Source organism: Lithobates pipiens, unplaced genomic scaffold, assembly GCF_037356315.1.
Source record: "Lithobates pipiens isolate NorthernLeopardFrog02 unplaced genomic scaffold, aLitPip1_a1.2 Scaffold_18, whole genome shotgun sequence".
Taxonomy (NCBI): Eukaryota; Metazoa; Chordata; class Amphibia; order Anura; family Ranidae; genus Lithobates; species Lithobates pipiens.
In genome coordinates this window covers 381,765,839-381,779,420 of record NW_027507758.1, presented here as the reverse complement: position 1 = coordinate 381,779,420, position 13,582 = coordinate 381,765,839, and the positions used below count along the sequence as shown (strand labels likewise).

General features: G+C 42.7%; 1 protein-coding gene across 1 annotated transcript in view; it reads left to right on the top strand.

The window, feature by feature from the left end:
* CSMD1 (CUB and Sushi multiple domains 1) overlaps positions 1–13,582 on the top strand; it is a 2,539,710-nt gene that overhangs the window by 2,132,652 nt on the left and 393,476 nt on the right. The window contains exons 38-40 of the mRNA XM_077487775.1: positions 7,391–7,509; positions 7,812–7,881; positions 10,853–10,969. Of these exons, the coding sequence (XP_077343901.1) occupies positions 7,391–7,509; positions 7,812–7,881; positions 10,853–10,969 (306 nt within the window). The remainder of the gene's footprint in view (positions 1–7,390; positions 7,510–7,811; positions 7,882–10,852; positions 10,970–13,582) is intronic.

The following is a 13,582-nucleotide window of genomic DNA, read 5'->3' as shown; positions in this document are numbered from 1 at the left end:
TAGAATGCATGAGAGACACTTCGTAAAATCTGTCTGAGCCGATTTTTCTCTCTGAATGGCAAAATAAAGTTGTTCTTAATTAGCAACACTTTTACATTTGGCGCATACAAGAAGACACAAGGTAAAAGTGGCTCATTCAATGAGACACAATGTCAAAGTGAGGCATTTTAAAAATACATGAGTTTGGTCGCTGTCAGAACCAAAAGCATAAATGCTTTATGAATTTGGCACAACACATTAGCATAAGGGATTAATGCCAGAAAAGTGGTGCAGCAGCTTTATTCAATTCCCCCCATTGAGTATTCACAGGGAACACTACTTCACTTTTTTCACTAATATTTACTTTAGAAGGTGAATATTCCCTTTCCCTAGAGATCAGCTTTTACTCTTGCGGTAAATAATCCAATGTCTAGCCTTGTACAAAAAAGTGGAAACCTTCCCAACATATAACTAGCCTTTACAGCTAGGTGCACATGGAGAGGCAATGCACATCGCAAACAAAAATAAGATTCCCCAGCACACTTACCAGCCAGCCTGCAAAAAAATCAAACCCTGTCTAACAGTTTATTTTAAAAAGGGAGGGCTTTGTTTGCACACATTTACAAATGTATGTGTAAGCCACAGTGCCCATGACAGGGGATCTCTGTATATACTCTGGTGCTAACTCAAAATTTTCCGGAATCTCCAGAGTGAGAGAACATATAACAATAGATAGGTTAAGGGCACATGTGCCTGGAGGGATCCCACCCCTCCTTAAAAGCACGGGGATGCATGTGACTCCCAGCAAATGCACAATAGCAGTTAAGGCATCCAGTGCTTCCTTGCACTCAGTTCAATCAACTGTATAGAAAATGGCAATACAAGGTGCACATAGATTGGCAATTCACATCGCAAACAAGCAAAAGTTTTCCCAGTAGACTTACCAGCCAGCCTGCAAAACAACTGAATTGACCCTGTCTAACAGTTTACAATAAAAACAGCTTCCAGGTTTGGCAAAGCTTAATTGAACAAGATAAACTTAAAAGCTGATTGGCTATCATGCACAGCTACACCAGATTTTGCACTTTTGAGTTTTAGTAAATTAACCCCGTTGTTTACATTTTTGAGGTTTTACTACATCCTCACTAATTCCTTTAAATTCTATAGTAAAAGGTTGACCATAAATAGACTGATATTTGACTGTCACAGAAAATGACAGAAGATGAGCAAAACGTGTTTTGCTGCTGTAATCATTGCAGTATTTTATCTGATGTTAGTAACTCTATGCTTTGATTTATCAAAAAAAAAGTATATATATATATATATATATCCTTTCTTTTCTTTGTCAGATAGAATAGTCTTAAAAGAGATGTATGTTTTGTTTTGTTTTGCAAATTCATACTTACCTAGGTGGATACAGCATCAGTCTGGACTTTCTTCATACTGATTTATTTTTTATTATAATTTTTAAATATTGTGGATGCTTTTTGCACATTATAAATGTCAAATTATAGGTAGTCACATGCGAAATTAAGCAGTGTACCTCAGATCAATATGTTTGAAGGGGTGGGTGCAACCCCCAAATGTGTAGTAGCATCCCATGATTGGTCTAATATCTCCAGCAGGTCCTTGGGATTTTCAGTTGGAATTTGTGTAGTAGAGCGAGACAGATATCCATCTTTTGCAAATGTTTAAGTGTATCTATTCCCAATCCTTGGCAGAGAGAGTTCATTTTCCCAGACAATATATTTTCTATAATTCAGAGCTCACTCACCTGTGCATTCAGTTTTGGAATCTGTGTTTAACCCAAATAGGCTTACATCAATGAAGCTGAACACAGTATCATGTATGAAGGTAAAGTTTTATTGGAATATTACAAGGTTAATTTAAACAAAGCACTGAAGAATCCCTAATCATGCACCAAAAATGTGTGACTAGATTCAATTTGACTGGGCATATAAGGGTACTAAGCCCTTAAAGTGGTTGTAAACCCTTGCAACCAACTTTGACCTACAGGTAAGCCTAGATTAAGGCTTACCTGTAGGTCCAAGAAATATCTCCTAAACCTACACAGTTTAGGAGATATTTGCCGAAAGACAGGCACCGCTGTCTACGGCAATTACGCCGTAGTCAGCAGCGCGCAGGCGCACTGAGTGTGCCGCTGTCAAAGGCAATATGCCGCGAGTGGCGGCTCCCATGCGCATGCGCGGGAGTGACGTCATTGCGGCTTCGCCGAATGACAGTGGTGGAACGGCGAGACCCACAGAGAAGATGGATGCTCCGGACTACAAGGGACAGCGGTGACTTCGCTGGCTCCTGTGTCAGGTAAGTGACACATAATGGACCACTATGCAATGCATAGTAGTCCATTATGCTTTACCTTTGCAGGGAATCAAAGAGGAAGTAAATCCATCAGGGTTTACTTCCTCTTTAAAATGGATTTATAGATGTTCTAGGTAAACCTTGTTACAGTATGTGATGAGATACAGTAGATATAGGAGCACTTCAAGAGATAAGGTTTTTCTGTTGATATTTTTGTGTCCTTTTTTTCCTCTTTACTTTCCTAAACCCTTCTGACAAGGTAAAATGGTGGCTGTAAAACAACTAGGGTTATTTACATGAACATAGCAAAGAGATATTCAGTCTGCTGAGTCAATAAGGTAAAGCTGTGCTCACTTTGAATAACCAGTCATATTCAAAGCCAAGTAAAGCCCGTCACTGAAAAAAAATCCCTCCCACTCCTTTTACCCATTAGGGCTTTTTAAACCTACCCTCTGGAATAGGTATATACTCTCCTAAATCTGTCATCTGTGTCCCTTGCTGTGCCAGTTTTCAGGTGTAATGGATTGGTAATCCAGCACTGTAGGTGTGCCTGTATGAATCTGTCACTGCCATTCCCCTTTTGCTAGTCACCCTCTTCTGGATCCTGAGGGAACCCCACCAGGGGGAAGCTGATAGGAAGTTTCTACATCAAGTAGACAGCGAAGTGGATACCTTACCTCCTGTACACAGAACTAGAAAAAAAATGTGACCAGAATGTCAGAGACCATAGATTTAGGTGATTAAAAAGTGCATTTAGGCAGTTTTTCTTTTTTCTTTTTTTTTTGTACGGTACCAATTAGTTAGAGCAGGGTGAGGATAAGAGGATATGTGTCTAATGGGCAACCCAATGAATAGCTTTAAAGTGTATACCAAGCTACAAAAAATATTTTTCTGTTTTTGAATAGCGATTACTATTATTTGAACTCCTGTCAGACTTTTACTGATATCTGAGGCTTTGTTTGAGAAATTAACCCTAGCTTCCTGTCTGGTTTCACCAGACCGGAACCCAAGGAAGATTTGCAACAGGGACAAAGTCAGAAGAAATAACTTCCCACTGATCTCAGTGCACCAGATGCAGCACTTCTGAATAGACTAAAGTATCTCTAGGCAAGCAGATAAGAAGATCAGCAGGACACAATATGAGTGTAGCATAGTAACATATTTATTGTGGTGAAAAGACAAATGACATCTCACAGTGTGACAGTTAAAACCAGGCTCATCACTTAGTAAGGGCTTCCAATGGCCAGTCTCACAACAGCAGGGAACCTCAGACCAAGATAAAAGCACTGGGTGGATGGACAGATACACCTGCAGGACCAAGCAAACACATGGGGGTGCCAAGCTAAGTGCAACATTAAATATTAAATGTACTGCAAAACACTAGTAAATTGGCAACTAAAAAAAGTGCCATCTCCCATTTGCTAAAAGCAGCAAAAACACTGATACCTAGGCACTGGAAATAGATTATATGTCCTACACTCCTGGAATGTAAAAGAGAGGTAGAAGTAATAATGGAGGCAGAGAGATGGGTGCATAACATCAGAAATCAACAGGACAAATTTGAGAATATATGGGCAGATTTATAACAATATTCTCCGGAGATTAGGAAAGAGTAAAATACATTAGAAAGGTGGATATAGGTAGGCATTGTAATAATAGGAGGTACCAGATATAAAGATAATGTATATGGAAATAAATGTAAAGTATTTAATTTGGTGAGTAGAGTGTGTTTTTTCTTTGGGGGGGAGGGGCGGGGACGAAACAGGAAAGTGGAGAGGGGCATTTTTGTTTCTTTTTTTCCATTATATGAACAAACGCACAAACATAAAGTAATACACTTATAATAGATACACGATTGCACATGACTTATGCTCTCTTTTACAGGGGTCTTAAATTACATTTTTTTCTTGTTTTCTTTTTCTTCCCCCATCATTGATGGTAGGCTTCATGCACATTTTTGGTATGTAATGCACTTATAACAGATACATGATTGCACATAACTTAGGAAGGGATTAGATTCTCTTTTACAGGAATCTTAAAATTGTAATTTTTTGTTTTTTGTTTTTTTCTTCCCCTGTCATTGATGGCAGATTCCATGCACATTTTTTACTAATAAATGTATTAAATTTTTTCCCTTTTTTGGATTGTGCTACCCTTTCGCCTCCGCTTCCTCCCCTTCCCTCTCCCCTCTTCTCCATCGCTTTTTTTTTTTTTTTGGGGGGGGGGGGTTTAGGTTGGTTAGGCCTTGCTTTTTTTTTTTTTTTTTTTATTGTTTGGATGAGGTGGGGATGGTTGGTTCCAAATATTGTATAGAAGGGTTTATTAGATAAATAATATAATTGAGAAAAGTGATTTAAGGTAGAAGAGCAAAGATAAAAGTGTATATATATATATATATATATATATATATATATATATATATATATATATAGTCTACTCTTTAATTTTTTTTCTTTATTTTTATATACCTTTTTGTACAGTATTCTGTGGTTTGCCTTAACCTTACTGGCGGTATTCCCAAGTCTGGCTCGGGGTGGAATTTCAGAATCAAAAGCGGTAACCCTGAGCCAGACTCGGGATCGCATCGCAGGATCCAGGAAGAGCTTAGTTACCTTGTCCCCTGGATCCTGCGATGTCTCCCTGCAGTGTGAGTGGCTCGTCCTCTGCTTGATTCATCATGGAGCCGGGCTCCATTCCCTGCGAGCGTTGCGAAGCACAGGGACGGAGAGCAGCGCCAATTTCAGAAAGTGAAACACACACAATACATACAGTACACTGAAATCTTACAGATTACATTGCTGTATGAAATTATTTCACATCCCTTTTGTCCCTAGTGGTTTGTCCAGTGCCCTGCATGTAGTTTTATATAATAAATACTGTTCTTTCTGCCTGGAAACTGGAGATTGTCCATGGCAATCAACACTGTCCCTTTACATCAAAAGTGGTTTTAGACCAGCTACTGTAGAAAACAGCAATAATAAATTCGAATTGCTTGCAGAATTGAGAGATAGTGATTTGTGGGGAGATCCGTCATCAAACACTGACAGTAATGACAGTGACAATTCTGCAACTGAGCAAATTTCAGTGTTTTTGATTTGATTACATTATTGAATCATTTTTATTAGTATTATTATTATTATTATTATTATTATTATTATTATATTATTCGTATTTGGTATAATTATTTATAGTTATTTATTATATTATAATTTATGATTTAATTTTTAAACTTTATTATACCTGAGATGTCTACTAGACTCTGGAGACTCTGGTTTGGACAGATTTAAGTGAGTTAGTCCTAAGAATTACAGGCCTACAATATAAAACGGCAAATTTCCATGCAAAATGGTACCGCTTTCAGCACCAAAAATCTGAAATAATCATACCGCTAGGGAGGTTAATGTAACAAATTTTTTAATAAAAAATGAATTATAAAATAATTGGCAACTCACATACAGTGGGTGACCATTAACTCCCTCTAGCTGAACGAATCAAAGACAGAGCTTCTTATCTTACACCCAAATCATAAGCCCTCCTGGTCTCCACCAACCGTCTTTGGGCAGACTATCTCCCCAAAGACCAAAGACCAAAGCGAAGAGTCCCGGGGTTATTTTAGATGCACAAATGTCAATGGATGCGCAAATAGGATCTGTAGTCAGTGGATCTCACCATCTGCTATGCATGCTTCACAGACTCATACCTTTTATCCCAAAGAATGACAAAGCAGTGGTAGTTGGAACAATCATTAATTCACGACTGAACTACGCAAACTCGCTTTACATAGGATTACCACAATATCAACTTGCACGATTACAACTGATCCAAAACACGGCGGCAAGGCTGATAACAGGAAAAAAACCATGGGAATCCATCTCTCCTTCGCTGAGGAGCTTACATTGGCTAACCGTAAAAAATCGGATCACGTTCAAGACCCTTTGCCTCACCCACAAATGCGTGCATAGAGAAGCTCCGCAATACCTAATGGAGAAAATAAATCATTACACACCAAACCGCAGTCTTCGATCAGTCAACAAAAACCTCCTCCTCATGCCCAAAGTCCGGTATAAATCCAAGGGGGATCGGAGATTCGCTGTCCAAGGGCCTCGGCTATGGAATGCTCTACCAATCAACATCCGCCTGGAAGAAAATCACCTGGCTTTTAGGAAAAAACTCAAGACCTTCCTCTTTTAGCATATGATCAAGCTCGCCACAGCGCCTAGAGGCGATTCAGTTCGCATTGTGCGCTATACAAGTATTTCATTCATTCATTCATTCATTCACAGTAAGAATAAATGGCACTTTTTTCATTTAACCTGTGAATAGTCGGCTCAAGCCTCTTCCTAACATTTGTAGTCTGGAAAGTCCAGACATCAGGCTAAATGACAGCTTAGATGAGGAAGTGAAAACCAATAAGATAATAGAGGACTTCTATGGGATGCAGAGCAGGCCAGAAGTGATGTCATCAGCCTGATGTACCATTTACCACTGGTAAAGCACTTGGCTGGTGCACCCTTTTTCCTTTTTGTTGTACAGTGTTTGGGACCACCCTACCTAACGAGCTACCTGTGGAGAATCCAAGCCTATGAGAATATCAACCGAGTTGTGTTATCCAGTTACTTGCCAGTTTGATTTATTGCACTTGAGCATGGAGGAGTTGCTTCAGTAAATGCACTAATACTGCATATACATTAAAACGTCTAAGTGTTTTATTTGCCAGGGTAAATGGATCAGTGTTCGTTTATTATGCCAAGGAAGCACAATATAGTTGCAATATTTAAAGATATTGCTAAATATTTTATAAAAACGGACCTTGATTACATTTCACTACTTCATTTGCCTTATACTGCCCCCCATTTGCCCATATTGCTATATAAAACAGGACACAAATAAATTCTATGTTGATTCTACTATATCTCCACTTCACACATTGCGAGAAAGTATATGCCCTTTGTTTATGCAGAACCATAGGCAATATCAGGAAATCAGCAAACATAAAAGTTTGCATGTATGAAACATATATGTTTTTGAGTAAAACTATAAACCTCAGGTACTTATTAACTCCTTACTATATTTATTGTGTCTTCACTAGCTGTTGGCCTTACTGCCTGCCCAGAGCCACTTGTGCCGATGAATGGTATTAAAAATGGAGATCGCTACATGGTTAATGATGTAGTATCTTTTCAATGTGAACCTGGCTACACATTACAGGTAGGTATATCTACCTAGTAAGTCTTATTATATTAAATATTTGTTACTAAAACAGCACAAAAATGTTTTGTAAACATTCTATCATGTTATCACCATGTTGTATATGCTTTGGTTCATACAGTTATTCATACTAGTTCATATTCCCTTACTATGGAAATATACATGTTATTCAATTAGATATTTATGCTATGTCAATTTTATTTTAGAAAACTTACTATAAAAAATTGCATTCTTATTTCATTTATCTATTCTGATCATTTGAGACTATGAGAAACCAGTAAATTTTTTCCTTAAATCAACAGGGGCATTCCCATATTTCCTGCATGCCCGGGACAGTACGTCGTTGGAATTTTCCTTCACCCCTTTGCATAGGTAAGTATATATGCTTATTATCTTTTGTGACTTTTTGGGTGATAATTTTGATATTTACGCATAATACTCTGCAAAGTATTAGATTAAAATTACATATATGAAGAAAACCTTTGTAACACCTGTATCATAATTATCATTCTGAAATCAGATCAGTATTGGTTGAATTGTAATTTTTAACTATTTCAATTGTACCTAGCCCATCCATTTTTGCTTTAAACAGTCATGTGTTGTTCATGTGAATAAATCTTCTTAAAACTTAAGCCGCGTACACACGGGGCGGACAGTCTGGCCAACTTAGTCCGTCAGACAATCCGACGGACAGTCCGTCATACTTTCAAATGAACGGACTTGCCCACACACGGCACTTTTTGAGCGGACTAATACGGCGTACTAAGTCCGCCATACTATCCGCCCTACTTTTGAAATGAACGGACTCGCCCACACACGCGGAGGAAAGTCCGCTCATTTCGAGCGCGTCTCCAGGTAGGCGGGGCCCGCGAAGGAGACGCCGCTGGCCCCGCCGCCTGGTATGGACTTAAAGGGGAACCCCAATGCCGAAAAAAATCGGCGTGGGGGTCCCCCCCAAGTTCACAACAGACCCTTGTCCGAGCACGCTACCCGGCCGGCCAGGAAAGGGGGGCGAGCGAGCGCCCCCCCTCCTGAGCCGTACCAGGCCGCGTGCCCTCAACATGGGGGGGTGCCTTGGGGAAGGGGGGGCCGCGCGGCCCCCCCACCCCAAAGCACCTTGTCCCCATGTTGATGAGGACAAGGGCCTCTTCCCGACAACCCTGGCCGTTGGTTGTCGGGGTCTGCGGGCGGGGGGCTTATCGGAATCCGGGAGCCCCCTTTAATAAGGGGGCCCCCGGATACCGGCCCCCCACCCTATGTGAATGAGTATGGGGTACAATGTACCCCTACCCATTCACCTGTAAAATAAAAGTACAAAAAAAAACACAACACACGAGATAAAATACTTTATTGCACAGCTCCGGGGGTCTTCCATCTTCGGGGGTCTTCTCGCCGGACTCCTCCGCTATCTTCTTGTAGATCTTTTGCTAGCGGAGGAGTCCGGCTTTCTTCCTCGCCGCCGGCCTCTTCTCCCGACTTCGGGGGTCTTGTCCCCCTCTTCGGTTCTTCTGCCGGGCCACCGCGCCTTCTTATAGCTCTTTTACAGGCGGTGGCCCGGTCTTCTGTCGCCGCCGTCGCCGCCGTCGCCGCCGCCTTCCGTTCTTCTTCTTCTTCTTCTTCTTCTCCAGGAGATGTTGCCTCGACGATCTCTCCGGCCGGAATGCCAGGGACGCACTGCGCGGCCACTTATATAGGGACAATTGGGCGGTGTCACATGGCTTTATGTCACATGGGTTGGTCACATGGGTTGATGTCACATGGGGACTATGACATCGTAAGGGGGCGGGGTCACCATGTGACACCAACCCATGTGACATAAAGCCATGTGACACCGCCCCATTGTCCCTATATAAGTGGCCGCGCAGTGCGTCCCTGGCATTCCGGCCGGAGAGATCGTCGAGGCAACATCTCCTGGAGAAGAAGAAGAAGAAGAAGAAGAAGAACGGAAGGCGGCGGCGACGGCGGCGACGACAGGCGGCGACAGAAGACCGAGCCACCGCCTGTAAAAGAGGCAGAAGAACCGAAGAGGGGGACAAGACCCCCGAAGTCGGGAGAAGAGGCCGGCCGAGGAAGAAAGCCGGACTCCTCCGCTAGCAAAAGAGCTACAAGAAGATAGCGGAGGAGTCCGGCGAGAAGACCCCCGAAGACGGAATACCCCCAGAGCTGTGCAATAAGGTATTTTATCTCGTGTTTTGTGTTTTTTTTGTACTTTTATTTTACAGGTGAATGGGTAGGGGTACATTGTACCCCATACTCATTCACATAGGGTGGGGGGCCGGTATCCAGGGGCCCCCTTATTAAAGGTTTGGTACGATAAGGCCTGGTACGGCTCAGGAGGGGGGGGGCGCTCGCTCGCCCCCCTTTCCTGGCCGGCCGGGTAGCGTGCTCGGACAAGGGTCTGTTGTGGACTTGGGGGGGACCCCCACGCCGATTTTTTTCGGCGTTGGGGTTCCCCTTTAAGTCCATACCAGGCGGCGGGGCCAGCGACGTCTCCTTCGCGGGCCCCGCCTACCTGGATACCCGCTCGAAATGAGCGGACTTTTCTCCGGGCGGGAAAAGTCCGCTCATTTCAAAAGTACGGCGGACTGGCACACACACGGGCGGATTGTCCGCCGAAATGCGAGTCCGACAGACAGTATTACGGAAATTCCGAAATACTTAGTCCGCCAGACTGCACGCTGAAAAAGTCCGCTGAAGCCCACACACGAGCGGACTGTCTGCTGAAATGTGTTTCGGCGGACTAAGTAGGCCAGACAGTCCGCCCGTGTGTACGCGGCTATAGTTGCTACAACTGCTCAAGTGTCCAGGGAGTAATATTAGCAAATTCACAAGGTATTTAGAGCGGAGTCCCCCCCCCCCCCCAAAAAAAAATAAAAATAAAATTCAGCAGCTACACATACTGTAGCTGCTGACTTTTAATATTAGGACACTTAACTGTCCTGGAATCCAGCAATGTCTGGCACCCAGCTGATGTTGTTGGGTGTTGCCGCCGCCATTGCCGATAAGGGGCCCCAGCAGTAATGCTTTGCTGCACTCCCTTACTGGCCCAGCAGCAGGGGAAGGAGGAAGGAGGGGGCCAAACTTTTGATGTACCTCACCCTGGTAAGGTCCAGCGAAAGTGGGGACAGGGTACCTGTCAAAAAAAGGCACCCACTCCCCCTGCAATGTGGCACCGGAGGGGGGGGAAGAATCAGATAAGTGGAAGTTTCACTTTTGGGTGATACTCCACTTTAAGCTCCTGAATATAATGTCATTGGGTAGGGTTTATAAGTTTAACTAATATGCAAACACAAGGTTATGACACATATAGACTTTACAATGTTCTAAACCTTTTCCCTGTTAGCAAAATGTGGTGGAACACTGATGAAGATGGCTGGAGTAATATTAAGTCCTGGTTTTTCTGGAAACTACCCAAGCAACTTAGACTGCACTTGGAAAATTTCATTACCAGTTGGTTATGGTATGTATTTGGATTAACACTGTTTCAGATTAAGGACCTGGGCATAATGATCACTGTTACAGTTTAACCCACATTATCAATTTAGGTGGATGTAAACCCATTATCATGAAACCAGTTCAAAGCAAGGATGTGCAGCAGATGCTGGAGCAAGTGTGCTGTATATAGGAGGTTGCTGATAAAAGCTGGAATAGATCTCCCACAATGAGATGCAAATAGGGATGAAAATTGGAAAAAGTAGTATTTGATTAAAAAAAGACCATGATAATGGGTTATGATTAGGGATGAACCGAAAACACCCCCCGGTTCAGTTCGCAGTAGAACATGCGAACAGGAAAAAGTTTGTTCAAACACACAAACACCGTTAAAGTCTATGGGACACGAACATGAAAAATCAAAAGGGCTCATTTTAAAGGCTTATATGCAAGTTATTGTCATAAAAAGTGTTTGAGGACCTGGGTCCTGCCCCAGGGACATGTATCAATGCAAAAAAGTTTTAAAAACAGCGTTTTTTTTCGGGAGCAGTGATTTTAATAATGCTTAAAGTGAAACAATAAAAGTGAAATATTCCTTTAAATTTCGTACCTGGGGGGTGCCTATAGTATGCCTGTAAAGTGGCGCATGTTTCCTGTGTTTAGAACAGTCCGAGATCAAAATGAAATGAAAGGGAAAAAGTAATTTAAAAGTACTCGCAGCTATAATGAATTGTTGGTCCCGACAATACACATAAAATTCAATGAAAAAAATGGCGTGGGATTTCCCCACAGTCAATTACAGTACCAGACCCCCACACCAAAATTTAGAAAAAAATGGTGCGAGTCCCCCTCAAAATCCATACCAGACCTTTATCCAAGCATGCAACCTGGCAGGCCGCAGGAAAAGAGGGGGGATGAGAGAGTGCCCCCCTCCTGAACCGTACCAGGCCACATGACCTCAACATGGGGAGGGTGCTTTGGGGCACCCCCAAAACACCTTGTCCCCATGTTGATGAGGATAAGGGCCTCATCCCCACAACCCTTGCCTGGTGGTTGTGGGGGTATGTGGACAGGGGGCTTATTGGAATCTGGAAGCCCCCTTTAGCAAGGGGACTCCCAGATCCCAGCCTCCCCCTGTGTGAAATGGTAATGGGTACACAAATGTACCCCTACCATTTCACAAAAAAAGTGTCAAAATAGTTGACACTACTTGAGACAAGTCCTTTACTAAAAAAATAAAAAAATAAAAGTGTCCCACAACGTCCATTCATCTTCTTCTTCTCTCACTCCAACGGACAGAAAAAGAAAGAAAAAAAAAACAAAGAGATGTCCGACCCACTTCCATGGGAGGCACCCGCCGTATGAGGGGTCTTCACTTTGACAGCTCTTTCATAACTGAGGGTGGGGCCACATGATGACTTTGCAGGGTGACCCTGCCCCCCTCTGACACATGGGGACATCCCCATGGCTTTCCCGTAGCGTCAGAGGGGGCAGGGCCACCTGTTTACGTAACCGGGTGGCCCCAACCCCCTGCCTGTATTAATCAATGAAGAGTGTAGCATAACATTTTCCTATCATAGCCCCGAGAATTGTTAAAGCCCAATTTTAGGTTCTAGCCCATATCCTGTAGTCAACCCCTGCCCCCCCCCCCCCCCCACACACACACACAACTTTGTATGTGTTTTTCGTTTTCATACTTTTCCAGATATCTTTAGACCAGTCATGTGACATAGAGGGTCCTTTTCCTCTTCAGATCTTCTCCTCACAGTTGTCAGTTGTTGATTATGATAAGAACCATGATAATATTATAATACTGCCATTGTTCTCTGCATCATTACACTGTGAATGTAGAGCACCTTGTTGATGCATTTCAGGGGTAGGTGATGCCTGCACTCAGGCATCATTCATCCTGGAAAACTAAGAGCCTTAAATGGTGAAAAGAAATAACTGGGAGCAGGTGAGTATTCCAGCATGAGCTGCATTTTTTTTTCTTCTGTTGATTGAAGGACACAGACATTTTTTATGATGGATGAGTTTTGCCACCTACAGGAGCATGATGCAATTAAACTAAAAATACACACTAGGAGTGGCTTTCTGGAGGTAACCAACCCCCCCCCCCCCCATTTACAGCAGGGAATCAATTTTCTTCTAGCATCCTCCCCAGGACTAGGACATACTATTTTTTCTCCATTCTTTTACTTTTTATTTTCTATTTTTGTTTTTTGGAAGTTTTTGTTCAAGTCGAGGAATATTTTTTCAATCAAATGTGCTGCTAGGTGACAGGCCGGATATCATTCCCTCAGCTCTGTCATCGAGGGCATGCAGATCCCCAGTTAAGGGGATTGATTATAATAACTCGGCGGGCACTTATGACTGTTGGACTGAGTTCTTCCATTGGAGTGCCATTTATTGGCTGATGACACCCAGAACAATATAGGATCAGAGGTGTTTCGTCCCCCCACCTGAATATATTTTTCTGGAGTACTAAAAGTGCCAGTTTTGGCTTCTCCTGGACCGTGAGCATTTTCTTTGTTGAGGTTAGGTACATTTCTTTACAGCATACAGTAGGTAATCCCTTGCCATTGGGTCAGTTGCAGCCTTCAATTTGGATCTGCCTTGCACCTCTCCTCCGCCTCCATCC